An 18,363-nucleotide genomic window follows, 5' to 3' on the forward strand; every position below is an offset into this window, starting at 1 on the left:
AACCCATTGGTTGGTCAGAAGGATTCTATGGGGAAATTGTAGTTCTCCAGATGATGTTGGACTGGAATTTCCATCATCCCTAGCCAACATACCTCAAAGTAAACAAAGCTAGGAGTGACAGAGTCATAGCATCTGCAGAGATGCATTATTCCTTCCTTTGGTTCACAGATAAGTACATTCAATCATTGGTGTTTTGCAAGAAGAGAAATCAGTTAAAAGGGAAGTGGCGGGCTGTCGTTTTGCTTTTTGTTTTAAGCATTTTATCTATTTGATTTGATTTCCATCTGGCCTTTCGCACAAGACTGAGACTCAGGGCAGCTCACAACAAGATTGACTGAAAAGACGCAGATAAAACCGACAACGCAGTGCTGCAGTGGTTTGAGTGTTGGACTGTGACTCTGGAGACCAGGGTTCGAATCCCTTTCAGCCACGGAAACCCACTGGGTGACCTTGGGCAAGGCACACTCTCTCAGCCTCAGAGGGAGGCATAGGCAAACCCCCTCTGAACAAATCTTGCCAAGAAACCTTAGCATTACCATACATTGGAAATGACTTGAGGGCACACAACAGCAACGAAAACTGCAAACATTATTATAGTAATATGTGATTTAAAAACAAAACTGAAGTATTACAACTCAATTGAATTTAATAGCAATTTAAAAGGGCATCGGTTTAAAAAGATCTACCACACTGACTTTGCCAAAATAGCTGGAGGATCAAAACGGAGCATTTTCAGCACAACGCCAAATTGGTCATTACAACTTCATGGATTGAAGTGTTTTGAAAAAGGAAAGATGAATATTATACAGGCTGAGTTTCCTTTATTTGGACTTCTGAAATCCAAAATACTCCAGAATCCAAAATTGTCATGATGGCTGAGATAGTGACTCCTTTTCTGTCTGATGGTTGAATGTACACAAACTTTGTCTCATGCACTAAGTGTTTGAAAATATGACGTATATAAAATTACCTTTGGGCTATGGGTATTAAGTATATACAAACCATAAATGAATTCCATGTTTAGGCTTGGGTCCCATTGCCAAGATATCTTTCTGTACTTGCAAAGATTCCCCCAAAAATCCAAACTCCAAAACACTTCTGGTCCCAAGCATTTTGGATGAGGGAGACTCAGCCTGTATGGATGTCAATTTTTTGCCTAGTACTGGATGCCACAGTGGTGCAACTGAAGATTCGGAAACCACAGCCAAAAAATAGACAGTAATGTTTTGTTTCCTTTTTGGATTTTGGAATATTTGCAAATACAGTATAGAACAAGGTATCTTTGGAGCTGGGCCCTTGGCTTTTGTTGGTTTTATGTACTGTCTTTCCAAAGTAGTTGGTTCATGCTGTTTGCTCACTGTCCCACTGTGAGGAGCTGCTTCCTTGCTGACGTTGAAAGAAGTGTGCGGACACAAAAACATCGGAGAACATGGCTTTCTCCTTCAGTGTTCAGAGAAAGCTCTTGGGAGCACAGCATCTGAATTGCCCTGTGAGTCGGACAACCAAAAGTGTGTATGTATTCAAGTAGCCTATCAACTTATGGCGACCCCATGAATTGAATAGGATTTTCTTAGCCAAGGAATCCTCGGAGGTGGTTTTACCAATTCCTTCCTCTGAAATGTATCCTATAGTGCCTGGTCTTCATTGGTGATCTCCTATCCAAGTACACTCATCCCTCCATATTTGCAGATTTGATTATTCACAAATTTGATTACTATGTTCTCTCTAGGAATCTCTAGGTCCTCCAGTGCAACTCTATGGTCAACTTTAACTAAAAGTTACACTGAAAGACCTAGAGATTACTAGAGAGGATACTCTACTAGGCATTTGTAGCTCCTCCAGTGCTGTTCTGTGGTCAGTGTCTATCAGACATAGACCACACAGTTGCACTGGAGGACCTAGAGATTCCTAGAGATGTGTCATCCCAGGTAAAAACATGGTGTTTTTGTTATTTGCGGTTTTTCCATATGCATGGGGTCTTGTGCCGCCAACCCTAGCGAATATGGAGCAACAAGTATACTAACCAGAACTCCTATCCAAGTGGTAACCCTAGTCTCCAGAGTCATAGTCCAATGCTCAAAACACTATATCACACTGGCTCTCTTTCAGCCCAGATATCTTAAACGCACTAGATCCCATCTGATTTTGGAAGCTAAGGTGCCTTTAGGATACAGTATTCAACTGTAAGAGAGCCAGCATAGTGTAGTGGTTTGAGCACTGGACTATGACTCTGGAGACCAGGGTTCGATTCCCCGCTCGGCCATGAAACCCACTGGGTGACCTTGGGCAAGTCACATACTCTCAGCCTCAGGGGAAGGCAATGGCATACCTCCTCTGAACAAATCTAGCCAAGAAAATCCCTTAGGGTCACACAACAACAACAACAACAAGAACAACAAACCCAGGTAAGACAAATGGAATGTGGAATTTCCTACTGAGTTTGAGAAAATAACATTCTGAAGGTCATGACTCCCAGCATCCTTAGTGGATTCTGGGATTTGCAATAAAAAGGATCACTTTCCCCAAACTCTCCTTCCGGATATATTCATTGATGCAGACGACAGCCACACAAAAGGGCTGTTGCCATTATGCCCTGCTTTGTGGCTTCTTTGCACGCTCTTGGCTGCTGTTGGAAACAATTGAATGAGATGTGCAAATGGACTGAACTAATCAGAAAGTCACTATCTCTCAGCCTAATTCAGGGTACTTTCAAGGATAAAAGTATTCCAGGAAGGAGGTGGAATGTGTGTGCTACTCCTTGATAAATGGAAAAGATATGCATGTAGTACAAAATTAAGGCTGTTTTTCACCGTCTCCCTAGGAGTGCGCTACAGCCAGCCCGGGAGCAATGAAGTCACGTCGTCCTCGGCCATTAGTCATCATGGGAACAGCTCTATGGTGACAACCAGCCAGGCTATTCTCCAGCAAGGGTCTCCAGCCGGTTTGGACCCGAGCCACGGCCACAGCCTGCTCTCGCCGGATGGTAAAATGGTGAGCACACCTGGCCTATTGTATCTCAGGTGCTGATAAGATAAGATGGCCTACCAGGCAATGCAAACAAGACTTTCATATATATATATAGTAAAACACTTCTCTTTCCCTCTCTCTTTTTGCACAAGCCCTGTATGAAACAATGAAGCATTTGTTGGAATGGGAAGGAAGATATCCCAAGACTATCCAACAAAGGCTAACACTCTTACCTTACCTAGCAGTAGGCTTTGAAACACGCCAATAAATGTGACACAGAGCCATTTTCAATGTATTGATCGAAGGCCTCCTAAATTGGAAGGATGGGTGGATGGCTGTTTGCTTTTTCCCGCCAATGGCATTCCTGCTGAATTTTGTAAAACGCCCACACGCTCACACAAACACACAACCCTGGGGCCCACTTTCAGTCTTCAGAGGACTTGCATTTCTTTTTGCCCACTCCCGCGATCCCTTTCTCTCTTTCACTTTTTGGAAACATCTGCATTCAAGCCTACGAATCTTAACCAGAATGATAATAGTTTCATTGTATAAAGTCCCACTGACGCTCCAGCGGACCAGACTGCATCCACATTGGTGAAATAATGCAGTCTGATACTGCTTTAAGTGCCATGGCTCCATGCTATGAAATCCTGGGATTTGTAGTTTGTTGTGGCACCAGAGCTCTCTGACAGAGAAGGCTAAACAGCTCACAAAAGTACAAATCCCAGAAGTCCCTAGCATGGAGCCATGGCAGATAAAGTGGTGTCAAACAACATTATTTCTGCAATATGGATTCAGCCCTAGTGAGAGAAAGGAATACTAGTGGTCCAAATGGCAAATGAAAGGGGAAAAGGGAGAAATCTGTTAGAAGTATAGAGAGGTGTGATCTCTTCCCACTCCTGAGATCTTTTGCCGATCCTTTGTTAAAATTCCTTTAACTTCTCTCAAAATCCCTATCGATGGGCCTGAACAGACAGGCCAAAATAAAGCTGCTTCAGGTCACTTTGGAGGTATTCTGTTTAAATGACACACTCATCTTAAGAGGCCAGAAGTTGCTCCAGAGCTGTGCTCCAGTGCTTAGGACTGGAGCATGGCTTTGGTGTGGTTTCTGGCCTTTTAGGATGCATGCATCATTTAAACAGCATACTTCCACAGTGACCTAAAGCAGCTTTATTTTGGCCTGTCTGTTTGGGTCCTAAGTTTCTCTTATGAAAGAACAGCCCTCCAAAGACTTGCACTGCAGGGGGAGAAAATACCTGGCACGGTAGTTCTTAGTAATTCCTGTAAGGTGGTCAGAAAACGACTTTCTGGATGGAAGGGCAGGCAGTCTCAGAAAAGAACTATGCATTCCCAGCCGAGAGAGAGAAGGAGACTATAAAAACCACTCAGTGTGACATGAATCAGTCAAGCTAAGCCAAGAAAAATAACCCCACCAGATGAATTTCTGGAATATTCACCCTCCCTCTTCTGCCACTGAGAACTGGGAAAGGCCAAACAAAGAACAGGAGTAGATAGATAGTAGACCAAGTCGTGGAAGAAAAGGCAAAGGGTTGCACGGGAGAGAAAGGAATATCTGAACCTCAACTGTGAATGTTAGAAAATGACTGGTAATGGCAGCTATGTTGGGAGGCATCAGATTGGTTAGGGGGCACCGGACATTTCTACATGGCACACAGGTCTCTCTTCCAACTCCATGATGCCACCTTCTAACATATCTTGCTTGCGCAACCATCTCCAACTGTCCTGACTTGTCAGGAGTTCCTATTAATCCTTTGCCATCCCACTTTTTTGCTCCTTCTAAAATGTCCCAGTTTTTCTCTCCTCCTTCCACTTTCCCCCTTTCTCATCACCTTACTTCAACTGCTGCAAGCGGAGGAGTTTGCACCAGAAGGAAACTCTATACTCACTCCGTAACTGCAGTTCCATTTTCTGGTCCGTAGCGACTCTAGTAATGCCACATTCACCATGGCAAGATCGGCGCAACCAGGAAGAAAAGGGCAATCCTATAACAAACACATGTCCTATTGTTCTGCTCTGGTCAGGCCCCACCTGGAATATTGTGTCCAGTTCTGGGCGCCACAATTCAAAAAGGACATTGAGAAACTGGAGTGTGTCCAAAGGAGGGCGACTAAAATGGTGAAGGGTCTGGAAACCATGAAGCCCTATGAGGAACGCCTTAGGGAGCTGGGTATGTTTAGCCTGGAGAAAAGAAGGTTAAGAGGTGATATGATAGCCCTGTTTAACTATTTGAAGGGATGTCATATTGAGGAGAGAGCAAGCTTGTTTTCTGCTGCTCCAGAGACTAGGACCTGGAGCAATGGATGCAAGCTGCAGGAAAAGAGATTCCAGCTCAACATTAGGAAGAATTTCCTGACAGTAAGGGCTGTTCGACAGTGGAACACACTTCCTAGGAGCGTAGTGGAGTCTCCCTCCTTGGAGGTCTTCAAACGGAGGCATCTGTCGGGGATGCTTTGATCTGGATTTCCTGCATGGCAGGGGGTTGGACTGGATGGCCCTTGCGGTCTCTTCCAACTCTATGATTCTATGATTCTATGTTCTTGTGGTGTGCCTTCAAGTTGTTTCTGACTTTATGGTGACCCTAAGGCGAAGCTATCATGGGGTTTTCTTGGCAAGATTTGTTCAGAGTGTGTGACTTGCCCAGAGTCTCCAGAGTTGTGATCCAACACAAAATACTATACCACACAGGCTTCTCCACATGTCCTATAGTGCAGAGTATTTCCAGCCGTGTCCTTGCCGCCGATGCAGATTTTCCAGGTGAATGTAGACTAAAAAGGTGTTCTTTTTCCTCCACATTTTTGGAGAAAACCCCCACATTGCTTTCAAATCCTGAGGAACGTGGCATGCCCACAACTCAGCTGCTATGGAGTTTCCTGCTGGTGTAGAGGAATCCTCAGTTTCAAGTAGAAAAGTAGTTTTTAATTAAGATCGGAGAGGAGGAAGTGCAATCTTGTCCTTCCCAGTCGGTTCAGGCAAAAGCAAACTGCTGCAGCCTCTCCTGCTTTATGCATTCTTCCTCATTCATAACTTTAGCCATCATGACCACACTCTGATGTTGCTTGGCCATATGAGTCTCCATTTTCATTTGTGAAATATTGGCAAATGTGCCATCTCTCTGAAAACTTTGAATTTCCCATTCCTCCTTTTCTTGGCAGATTACAGTTTCTGGAGGTGGGCTCCCCCCGGTCAGCACTCTCACCAATATCCACAGTTTCTCCCATCACAATCCACAACAGTCCCAGAACCTCATCATGGCGCCCTTGTCGGGAGTCATGGCTATCACACAAAGTGAGTACATTTTGTTGTATTGTTGTATATCTACTTGATCGTTCATTTATTCGTGTGTATGTATCAGTGTATGTGGAACTACAGAGTTCAAGAACATAGAGCTCTGCCCCAAGGAGATCACACTTTAAAGTTGGACGCAAGGCGACCCGAGAAAGACAAGAAAAGGGAGGACTATATACTTTGTCCCAAGGCTGTCTGACGTTTCTGAAAGTTGAAATCTAAAACAGCTCAAGGGCCAAGGTTCCCACAGAACGTGGAAGTAAAGTCAGCCCTCCATGTGCATGGAGTCTTTATCCAGAGATTCAAGTATCCAAGGATAAATATTTTAAAAATATATAAATTCCAAAAAGCAAGCCTTGGTTTGGCCATTTTATTGTAAGGGACACAGTTTTACTATGCCACTGTATCCAATGAAACTTGAGCATCCATGGATTTTGCTATCCATTGCAGTTCCTGGAACCAAACCCCAGCAGATATCAAGGGCCCACTATACTACATCTTTTTTGGTTTACAACTTCCAGAATCATCAAATCAGCATGGACAGTGGATTCTGGGAGCCAAAATCCAACAAAACATCTTCCCCCAGCTATGCCTCTGCTCTAAAGTTCTTGACCTATCTACTTATTATTTTTTTAGCCAATTGAGCTTCAAGACATTGTTCACCTCTCTGGAAATGCAATTAATACACTTTTGAATTAAAAAAAAATACTAATAATTTACTAATTTACTAATAATTTAATAATTTATCAATTTACTAATAATTTATAAGCATTGGGAAATTATCCAGCGCTATAGCAGCCGATAGAAGCCAGTTGTAAGGAAACTGTTTTGTTTCATAAAGAGACACAGCTTCCAAGTTCTGAGAGTAGTTAAGTACTTTGTATGGAGAGTTATGGGGTTGCTGTGGGCCATACAGGACCTCATTCAGTTCCCCAAAGGCCTATAATTCGGGGTACTTAGGTCCCACAGCCTTTCCAGATCGCCATGTTTCCTTCCCCATGGTGCCATTGTTTGGTAGTTTCCCACTTGTCATACAGGTGCATTGTAAAACATTGAAATGTCCCAGGACTGAGTGACCGAGGCTCATCCGCACTGCAGAAATAATGCAGTTTGACACCGCTTTAACTGCCATGGCTCCATGCTATGGAATTCTGAATTGGTAGTTTGGTAGATATTTCACCTTCTCTGTTGGAGAGCTCTGATGCCGCGACAAATTACAAATTCCAGGATTCCATAGCATGGAATCATGGCAGTTATGGCAGTGCCAAACTGCATTATTTCTGCAGCGTGAGTAGTAAGAACAGAAATACTGTATGGTGGCAGTTGTGGTCCTACCGTTTTGCCCACCCACCCCATAGAACTTCTCTGCCATGAAATGTAGGGCTGAGATCTGAAGGGTTCCCTACCATCCTTGCTCTAATATGTCCCTTCTTGTCTTTCTCCTCCAGGCTTAAACAGTTCCCAAGCGCAGACGGTGCCCGTCATCAACAGCGTGGCCAGCAGCCTGGCAGCCCTGCAACCCGTCCAGTTCTCCCAGCAGCTGCACAGCCCTCACCAGCAATCCCTCATCCAACAGTCGCCCAACCCTATGGCCCAGCAGCCCTTCATGGCTACAGTCACACAGCTGCAGAATTCACATAGTAAGGGTCGTCGCTGGGTCTTTGTTGCAAGACAGTGAGGGTAGTGTGCATGGTGTGGAGGGTATACCCTTTTACCTTTACCCTTTTACCAGATGAAAACTGGCACAAGTTAATGATGAGGAAAAAAACCCACAGGAGATGCTGCAGTTTGCTTTTCCCTGAGTTTACTGGGAAGGGCAAGATTTCACCTCCTCCTCTCCGTTTTGCTAATTGATTGCAAACTACTATTGCACTTTGAACTCAGGCTGCTGCTACACTGCTGAATTAATGCAGTTTAATGTGCTATAGAATCATATCCTGGGAGTTATTTGACTAGAGCTATTTAACTTTTTTTGTCAGAGTGTTCTGGGGCCACCACAAACTACAAATCCCAGGATTCAATAGGATTATAATTCAAGCAGTGTCAAGCTGCACAATTTCTGCGGTGCAAATGCAGCCTTAGTCATACTCAGAGCAGACCTTTTTTGGAAACCAGTGGGTTGCACATTAGTCAAAGCATAATGGGAACACTGGGTATGACTAAGTCTGAATCCAACCCACAGAAAATTTTATGGGCTTGTGGGATGTTCTCCTTCATGTGCCAAAATACCTTGATTGGGGCCTTGGGCTACCATGTACCTTGAGAGGGCGGTGATGGCATTTCCTGCCAGGCTTCAGGCACCAGAAATGTAATCGTTTGGATGTCTTTTCTTTTGTTTCTTGTGCTCCACAGTGTACGCGCACAAGCAGGAACCCCCTCAGTATTCCCACACGTCCCGGTTCCCTTCGGCCATGGTGGTTACGGATGCCAGCAGCATCAGTTCATTAACCAATATGTCTTCCAGTAAACAGGTAACGGAGGACTTATATATGCATATTCTTTGGGGAAGCGGCTCATCAAAAACTATGCCGTGGATTCCAAACTGCCAGTGTGCAGAAATGGTTGGCTCAGACCCAGTGGTGTAGTGGTGTGAGTGTTGTAGTCCCTCTCTGGAGACCAGAGTTCGATTCCCAGCTCTGCCATGAAACCCATTGAGTGACCTTAGGCATGCCACACACTCTCAACCTCAGGGGAAGGCAATGGCAAACCTCCTCTGAACCAATCTTGCTAAGAAAACCCCATGAGAGGGTTACCTTATAGTCACCATAAGTTGGAAATGACTTGAAGGCACACAGCACACAATGGAGCTCTAAGTCAGGTTGGGGAAAGTGTGGCCCTGAGCTGCATGGGCATCACTATGTCATTGCAGGGGGTGCGGACCACACCAAGGAGCACTTCAGAATGGGTCAGCCCATCCATCTCACTGTTCTGCCAGCCAGGGCACCTCTGTTATCCATCAGCTGTGACTGCTAGTGGGTCTGCTGGCCGGGCAGGAAAGCAAGTCACCTTCTTTCCCTACTTGCCCAGCAGCCACACCAGACCTGGAAAAGTGTCCTGAGAGCCAGCATGACATAGTGGTTTGAGCATTGCGCATTGACTCTGGAGACTAGAGTTTGAATCCCGACTCAGCCATAGAAACCCACTGCGTGATCCTAAGCAAGTCACACTCTCTCATCCTCAGAGGATGGCATGGCAAACCCCCTCTACAGAAATTTGCCAAGAAAACCCCATGATAGCTTCGCCTTCAGATTGCCATAAGTCAGAAACGACTTGAAGGCACACAGCGATGACAATTCCCCATGTCCTACTCCAGCATGCAAACCACTACACTATCTCCAAAAAAGGTGCACGGGTGTTATGCTAAAAAAAGTCACAGAAACAGTGATCCTGGTCTTGTGTTTGTGTGTGTGTCTCGGATTTGTCTCATGCAAAAGGAGACAAGCCAGACAGGAGCGAAAGGCTATAAAAGCAAAGTGGCGCTTAAACCTCTCCACTTTATGGAAGGGAAACGGTGCCAAGAAAGAAATGCGATGGATCTTTTTATACCTACAGATCTGCCCGGGCTGACTTTTTGCCATGAAAAATGGTTCCAGGGCACACAAAAGGGCTTCTTTTCCTTCTCTCTCGCTACCCCTCCCCATTTTTCAAAGTTAGCTTTGGAGGCTGTGGGAAATATGCGGCCTCTATCGATTGGGAGATAGCTAGGAGAGAAAACCTTGAACTTCTCAACAGATAAGTATTTGCTCTTTCTGTGGGTTTTTTTTTTAAAATACCCACCTTGGTCTGCTAGACTAATGGAATAATGGGGCCAGATTCAAGAATGTGTGGAATGAGACTTTGGAGTTTCAGACTGAACCAATGTTTCCTGGTGTGGGCACTCAAAGGTTGTGGAGCAGATGGGGTGACGTCTGTGGGCATTGAAAAGCTGGATTGGCATGAGCACTGGGGGCATCGAATCAGTAGGTTTCATAGTATCATAGATTTGGAAGAGATTCCCAAGGGTCATCCAGTCTAACTCCCTGCCATGCTTCACTCATTGTGTGAGAAAGTGTTCTTGATGGAACTCTTCAAAGGGTGCATCTGCACTGTAGAAAGAATGAAGTCTGACACCACTTTAAGTGCTTGAAATGCACTCCACATTCCAGACTCCATCTTGTGGAAACCTGGGGTTTGCCATTTTGCAAAGTCTTTAGCTATCTCTGCCAAAGAATCTTGATGCGTCACCGAACTACAGATCCCAGGATTTTGTTGGATGGAGCCATGGCAGTTTAAGTGGTGTCAGACAGCATTGTTTCTACAGTGCAGGTGCACCCAAAGTCATAGAATCATAGAGATCACAAGGGCCATGCAGTCCAACCCCATTCTGCCATGCAGGAGCTCTCAATCAAAGTATCCCCGACAGATGGCAATCCAGCCTCTGTTTAAAGATCTCCAAGGAATTCTGTGGGTTTGTTTTGGTTGAACTCACATTCATGGAAGGATTTGATTATGAATCGCATTTCTTGCCCTATAAAAGAAAGAGATTAAAAAGAAGCAACTGACACTGGATGCTGGTTCCTCAACGAACGACTGCCAATTAACTATTAAAGTTAAAAATGTTTAATTCAGACAGTCATTGTTTTTCCCAGTGAGATGGTTAGAAAATAGTAATAAGAGTCAGATGTAAAAAAAATAAAAATAAATTAAAACGGAAACCAGGAATGGTTTCTTTTTAAAACAAACAAACAAACAAACAAAATCATTTGGTTTAAACCAGTGGTTCCCAAACATGGGTCCTCCAGATGTTTTTGGACTTCAACTACCAGAACTAGTTTGACCAACAATCAGGAATTCTGGGAACTGAAGTCTGAAACATCTGGGAGACCAAAGCTTGGGAACTGCTGGTTTAAATCAGAGTGGTCTGAGCATTGGACTACGACTCTGGAGATCAGAATGCAGAAAGATCTTGTAGCACCTTTGAGACTAATTGAAATAAAGAAGTTGGCCCCATGAGCTCTCCTAGACTTCAGTCTACTTCCTCAGATGCATAAGAGAGCAGAGTTCAATACCCTACCCACTAGGTGATCTTGGGTGAGTCACAAACTCTCGACCCAAGAAACCCCCGTGATAGGTTCACATTGGGTCATCATAAGTCAACCTGGTTTCCACCATCCTGCATGTGGTTTCTTGAGCATGTTGTCTTTTAGGATAACCACCTGAGCTTGTGGGACTTGCAGAGAAGCATTCATCTCCATGAATCTGCAGGTGAAACACTGTTCTCTAGGCTGTCGGGTTCCCATCCTTTGCAGAGAGCAAGGCAAGGAGGGAGGGAAATGCTCACCTCCCAATTTCCATCAGTCAAAGCAGCCAGGCATGTCCATGCTCCTGGGGGAAGACCATTTCCTTCGAAAAGCCCTATCGATTCATCTGCCATGTGCTCAACCCTAACTTTGCCCTTGATGGATGGCTCCCTTTTGCCCTCCAGTTGACTTTGATGCTTGCCTGTTGAAACAAGCCCGCCCTGATTCAGGAAACCAGCTCTTAATCACAGTTTAGCAAGATGCTACTTGCTGCTCAGCCATGCCAGGCCTTCTAAGAAGGGTCTGCAATGAACGGAGAATCTCCATCTGCCTTAAATGAGAGCTGGTGAAGGGCATAACCGCTAGCTGTTTTAAATCTTAGCAACAGGTCTTGCTAAGTCTGTTGCTAAGTCTCAGGCTTACTAGAGAGGTTAAGAAAAGGGCTTTTTGGGGTATGTCCGCAGCAAAAGGAAGAAGAAGGAAATGGTAAAGAAGATGGTAGAGAGGAAAGAGAAAAGGCAGAATTACTCAACACCTTCTTTGCCTTCGTCTTCTCAGAAAAGGCAAAGAGTGCTCAACCTGAGGATAATGGAGCAGAGGACAGGATAGGGGCATTTCAGTACAGAATAAGTAAAGAGATAGTAGAGGAACACCTGGTTAATTTAAATGAATTTAAGTCTCCAGGACCAGATGAACTCCATCCAAGGGTATTAAAAGAACTGGCAAATGTAATATCGGAGCCATTGGCAATAATCTTTGAAAACTCCTGGAGAACAGGAGAGATCCCAGCAGACTGGCGGAGGGCAAACGTTGTCCCCATCTTCAAAAAGGGGAAAAAAGAGGATCCCAACAATTATCGTTCAGTTAGTCTGACATCAATACCAGGAAAGATTCTGGAGCAGATCATTAAACAGAGAGTCTGTGAACATCTAGAAAGGAATGCCATAGAAAAGGTCATGCCAGGCTAATGTGATCTCCTTTTTGGATAAAATGACCAGCTTGGTAGATGAAGGGAATGCTGTGGATATAGTATATCTTGATTTCAGTAAGGCCTTTGACAAGGTTTCCCATGACATTCTTGCAAACAAGCTTGTAAAATGTGGGCTAGACAAAGGAACTGTTACATGGATTTGTAACTGGTTGACCGGACGAACCCAAAGGGTGCTCAACAATGGCTCCTTTTCATCCTGGAGAAAAGTGACCAGTGGGGTCCCACAGGGCTCTGTCCTGGGGCCAGTGTTATTCAACATCTTTATCAATGACCTGGATGACAGAATTGGGAGCATACTTATCAAATGTGCAGATGATACCAAATTAGGAGGAATAGCTAATACCCCAGAGGACAGGACCAAAATTCAAAATGACCTGAATAGACTAGAAAGCTGGACCAAAGCTAACAAAATGAACTTCAACAGGGAGAAATGTAAGGTACTGCACTTAGGGCAGAAAAATGAAATGCACAGATATAGGGTGAGTGTGTTTCACTGTTAAAAAGCTCTTACTGTCAGGAAGTTCCTCCTAATGTTGAGGTGAAATCTCTTTTCTTGTAGCTTCCATCCATTGCTCCGTGTCCTGTTCTCTGCAGCAGCAGAAAACAAGCTTGCTCCGTCCTCAACATGGCACCCTTTCAAATACTAAAACAGGGCTATCATATCACCTCGTAACCATCTCTTCACCAGGTGAAACATACCCAGCTCCCTAAGTCTCTTCTTGTAGGGCATGGTTTCCAGACCTTTCAATACTTTAGTTGCCCTTCCCTAGATATCATTCCCAAGTGCCAAGTGCCTGGTGCTGTTACCTTCCTCCCATAAAACATCTAACCCTTTGGTCCCATTTCTTCCCCCACCCTGATCTTTTTCCCCCCAGTGTCCACTACAAGCTTGGTGATACCGCTCCACACACCGCTTCCTTGCTTCTACAAACTAGAAATGGCATTTTTGACCTCATCCTGCCAGTAACCGATGGTGGAGTCTTGGGGCCAGGCGGGTTGACCACAGTGGTGAGATTGTCCGGCATCGTTCACACCAGACAACTCAACCCAGAGAGAGGGTCAAAGACAACAGCTTTCGGAGACCTGTTGCCACAGGAGCAAAAAATTGTGTCTGCGTGGGCCTGCTCCTCCGAGGCAGCACTTTCCCCACAGTATTTACCAAGGCTTTTTGTCTTCAGGATTTTGAAAGTATTGGCCTTCCCGGGGGCATTGGTTTCTTGCGAGAGAGAGAGAGACGAAAGAACAAAATGGTGACCGGACTGAGAAGGAGCTTGGAGAGCGTGCAAAGCAGAAGATCAATCATATTTATAAAGTTGCATTCCTCTGCCAGAATGAATTGGAGAAAGAGAGAGAAAAACTGGGGCTGTTACTTCAGGTTGAAAAAGAGGGGCCATCGAACTGAGCCGTCCGAAATGTATATAGAGAAACTCAATTTCCTTGGCTCTTCCCTCGCCTTCTCCGCGGCCTACTGAAAGAGATTTATATTAAAGAAAATTAACATTGTCCAATGCATGTATAAAGAAATTAAGTGCAATGTTCCACGTTTGTACATAGCAACATGCAATCTCTTATTAAGCCTTCCTTTTGTTGGTTTTGTACATTTGCAATGTGCCTTGATTTTGAGTTTGGCCTTTCATGAGAAAGAAGAACACAAAACTATCCAAGGATGGTTTGGGGAAAAACAGGGATGGCCTTAGTGTTTTTTTTACCATTCTGGGCATCAAAATCAAGGCTAGGAAATAAAGCATCAGCTACTAGAAATAAAGGGGTAGTCCTTCATAAAATATATAAGCCATCCCTTTCCAATTTCCTCTAACTTTAGCCAAATCCTGGTACCTCTGTAGTCTTTTAAAACTAGTTAAAAAAGAAAGGAGAGGGGAATAATGGGATCAACTCTCTTCCTCAGATTCACATTTCGCATCCAGATCAGGAGTGGACTGACATGCATGAAAGCTCATGCTAAAATAAATCAGTCTGAAAGGTGCTGCTTGATTCTTTCATCCCCCTCCCTTTCCAAAGACTAACACGGTTAACTCTTTGCAAGCTAAAAGTAGTTAGGAAAGCTGTAGAATCAATATACAGAGAGATCTTGTAGCACCTTTGAGACTCACTGAAAGAAAGAAGTTGGCAGCAGGAGCGTTCACAGACTTCACTAAATGCACCTGAGAAAGTAGACCGAAGTCTACGAAAGCTCCTGCCAACTTCTTTCTTTCAGTCAGTCTCAAAGGTGCTACAAGATCTCTGCATACTGATCCTATAGACTAACACAGCTATATCTTTGAATCCTATCAGTTTGTAGCAGTTGAAGTAAGAAGAAGCTGGAGAGGAAAGTGGGAGAAGTAGAGAGAAAGTGGCTCATTTTAAAAGCATCTGAAAAAGCTGGTTGACAGAGGAATAACTGGGACTGTCCCAGCCAAACTGGGACAGATGGAGAGTATGCTAACATATGCATAAAACCACAATGGTGCCCTTAGACTTAGCAATCTAAAACGATGTGAAGTCGAAGGCTTTCATGGCCAGCATCCATAATTTCTTGTGGGTTTTTCGGGCTATCTAAAAAGGCACAGCACAGGGGGAAAATGAAAAGGGGCTAACGCTTATTCTGTTTTCCTAGGGGGAGATATACGGGAGAAGGTTTGAATGATCTGGGCTCAGGATTCAGAAGTAGAAGAGGAGCTACTCATCTCCAGATGTACATTATACAGGCCTGGAATTCAAAGATATAGCCGTGTTAGTCTGGAGAAGCAGTATGCAGGGACGTCTTGCAGTGCCTTTGAAACGAATGGAAAGAAAGAAGTTTGCAAGCATGATTTTTCATAGGCTTAAGTTTACTTCTTCAAATGCATCGGAGGAAGTAGACTGAAGTCTAGGAAAGCTCATGCTGCCAACTTCTTTCAGTGAGTCTCAAAGGTGCTTCAAGACCTCTCTGCATACTCATTATATAGACCTAGTATCTGCCCCAAGTCAAGCCTAGTAGCCAAGATCCAAGCCTAAAACCCTTGTCTGGATCCCGCTACATAAAACATGGCTTCCTCTCTCCCAGTAATTTTAGGGTGTCCAAAGAGGCAAAAGGCACCAGATCATGTCTGATCTTGGAAGCTAAGCAGAGTCAGCCCTGTTTAGCTTTGGCTGGGAGACCATCAACGAAACCAAGTTGAGTCACCCTTATCTGCAATTCTGAAATCCAAAATACTCCAAAATCCAAAAATTGTCTGCATGGGCAGCTGAGATAGTGACCCCTTCGCTTTCCGATGGTTGAACGTACACAAACTTTGTTTCATGCACAAAATTATTAAACACGTTGGGTATAAAATTGCCTTTGGGTTATGTTTATAGTGAAGTGTATACAAAACCAAAATGAATGCCATGTTTAGACTTAGACCCCATCTCCAACTCTCTCAATAAGTATATGCAAAGAATCCCAAATCCGAACAAAGTCCACTTCTGGATTTTGGATAAGGGAGACTCAACTTGTGTTTGAGAAGAAGGACCATGCCTCAGAAAACCCTATTTAATTCATGGGGTCGCCGTAAATTGACAAGGGACTTGAAGGCCCATAGAGGACTTCTGCACTTCCAAGAACTGTGTCCAAAGGAAGACGTTTCCAATAGGCATCCTACAAGAAGAATCCTTGGTTAAATAAATGCCTTCTCATACAGCTTTTATAGGACTGTCCCTTAATCTGGTAATCTGGAAATGAAGAGATAGAAGATCCCTGGAGCTGAGATTTGAGAGCAAATCCCAAGCTCTGAAGTCTGGGATCTTGCTGCCAGCTTTGTTTCCAACGTCTTGTAAACCAACATCTACATCTTGTGTGAGGTGAGAGTAAGTCTCAACCTAAAGCCTCTTGCACCATGAAGGACATACTAGATCATATGCTATGTTAATCCTGATTTTAGGGAATGTTTATTCCCTAAACTTCACCCATTTTTAAATCACACTATGGGATTTCCTCAGGGAGGGTTGCAGCAACCAGAGTGGTAAATTTTGCATTTGCAAGTAAAAGACGCCTTTTGTAGTGGATGATTTTCCTCACCTTCCTATCTTGCATTTAGCGTGCTATGGTTTGTGAGTGGCCATGGAAAGATAAGCGTGGCTTAGTTGCAAATCTGACGGCTGAGTTCCATATCCCCAAGGAAAATCCATCGTGGGATGGGAAATGGGTTAGGCTTACGTAATATACATCTCCGCAACGTCTGGTTGGACCTTGCTCCATCGGAAAACAAAGCACGCTAAATGCAAGGTGTGTTGGTGAGGGGAAAGAAACGGTAAGCCGATCTGAAAGCCTTTGTGGCTGAAGAGCAGGGGATAAATACTCTAAATAAATAAATAAGTCATTTGTCACTAAAGAGAGCACAAAGTCTGTTAAAAAAACACACACACAGTGATAAATGTATCTCTAGTATGACCCTAAACCTCCCCTGCCATCGTCCATTGGTGCGTTCTGCCTTCCCTAAAACAGGGCAGCTCCAAGTTGATCATTCACGGGTTCAAACTAACATAATACAGCAGCCCCTGGTTACATGTATTACACTAAAATGTGTATAACTCCAACGCCCATCGTCCTGGTGTTGCACAACAGTGGGCACTGTGGCTGCTGTTCAAGGCCTGAGCTGGGTGAGGATGGCAGAAGGGCAGTGGGAAAAGTTGGCACATGGCGTCACAACACAAGCTAAATTTTTCAAGGAGTTACAGTATTTGAATTTAATTCTGTATTTATCCTTCTGTTTCCACCTAACCCTGGGCTGCAATATCTTTGGGAGGTTGAATTCAAAGATATAGCCGTGTTAGTCTGTGGAGTCAGTATGTAGAGAGATCTTGCAGCACCTTTGAGATGAAATGAAAGAAAGAAGTTGGCAGCATGAGCTTTCCTAGCAGGGACGTAGTCAAGGGGGGGTTCTTGAGGTCCGGACCCCCCCTTCCATTAGAAAAATGAATGGTGCATGCTGCTGCACCACCGCACCCAAGTCCCAATATAATGGTGGCACTTAGTCTGGACACCCCCCTTCCTAAAATCCTGGCTATGTCCCTGTTCCTAGACTTCAGTCTACTTCTTCAGATGCATATTATTATTATTATTATTATTATTATTATTATTATTATTATTATTATTATTATTATTATTATTATTATTATGTTGAAGGCTTTCATGGCCGGCATCCATAGTTCATTGTGGGTTTTTGGGGCGATGTGGCCATGTTCTAGAAGAGTTTCTTCCTGACGTTTCGCCAGCATCTGTGGCCGGCATCTTCAGAGGATGCATTCCCGAACAACCCACAAAAAACTATTGTTGTTGTTGTTATTATTATTATTATTATTATTATTATTATTATTATTATTATTTCTTACCCATCTCTCCCCATGTTCCTCAGAGAACAACAGCAAATCAGCAATGAGCAACGTCCATTAAAACATATTAACACATGCAGCAGTTTCAAAGGACAAAGAAGTCGTACACATTTTAAAAGCAGTCCATATTTAAATTCAGCATCTAAATTCACAATTTGAATAATCCTGGAAGAGACTGGCATCTTCATAAGGTCTTTACACCTGAGGCTCTCCGAACCAGTTCTTTAGCAACTATAGCATTACTATACCGCTTCCAAATCTAAACATTCATCTTCTTTGTGAAGTCAAAGGCGTTTGTGGCTGGGATCCATAGTTTTTTGTGGGGGTTTTCAGGCTATTTATTCCTGACATTTCACCAGCGCCTTCAGAGAACGCAGATGCTGGCGAAACATTAGGAATAAACTCTTCCAGAACCCGAAAACCCCCACAAAAAACTATTCTTCTTCTCTCTCAACTATGGTCCCCATTCTG

General features: G+C 44.0%; 1 protein-coding gene across 1 annotated transcript in view; it reads left to right on the plus strand.

The window, feature by feature from the left end:
• LOC121916922 (hepatocyte nuclear factor 1-beta-like) overlaps positions 1 to 15,856 on the plus strand; it is a 59,033-nt gene extending 43,177 nt beyond the window's left edge. The window contains 5 exon segments of the mRNA XM_042442483.1: positions 2,822 to 2,991; positions 6,141 to 6,273; positions 7,722 to 7,913; positions 8,626 to 8,744; positions 13,419 to 15,856. Coding sequence (XP_042298417.1) covers positions 2,822 to 2,991; positions 6,141 to 6,273; positions 7,722 to 7,913; positions 8,626 to 8,744; positions 13,419 to 13,439 — 635 coding nt within the window. The 3' untranslated portion in view covers positions 13,440 to 15,856.
• The last annotated feature ends 2,507 nt before the right edge of the window (positions 15,857 to 18,363 follow it).

This window comes from Sceloporus undulatus, chromosome 11 (assembly GCF_019175285.1).
Source record: "Sceloporus undulatus isolate JIND9_A2432 ecotype Alabama chromosome 11, SceUnd_v1.1, whole genome shotgun sequence".
In the NCBI taxonomy this organism is placed as follows: domain Eukaryota; kingdom Metazoa; phylum Chordata; class Lepidosauria; order Squamata; family Phrynosomatidae; genus Sceloporus; species Sceloporus undulatus.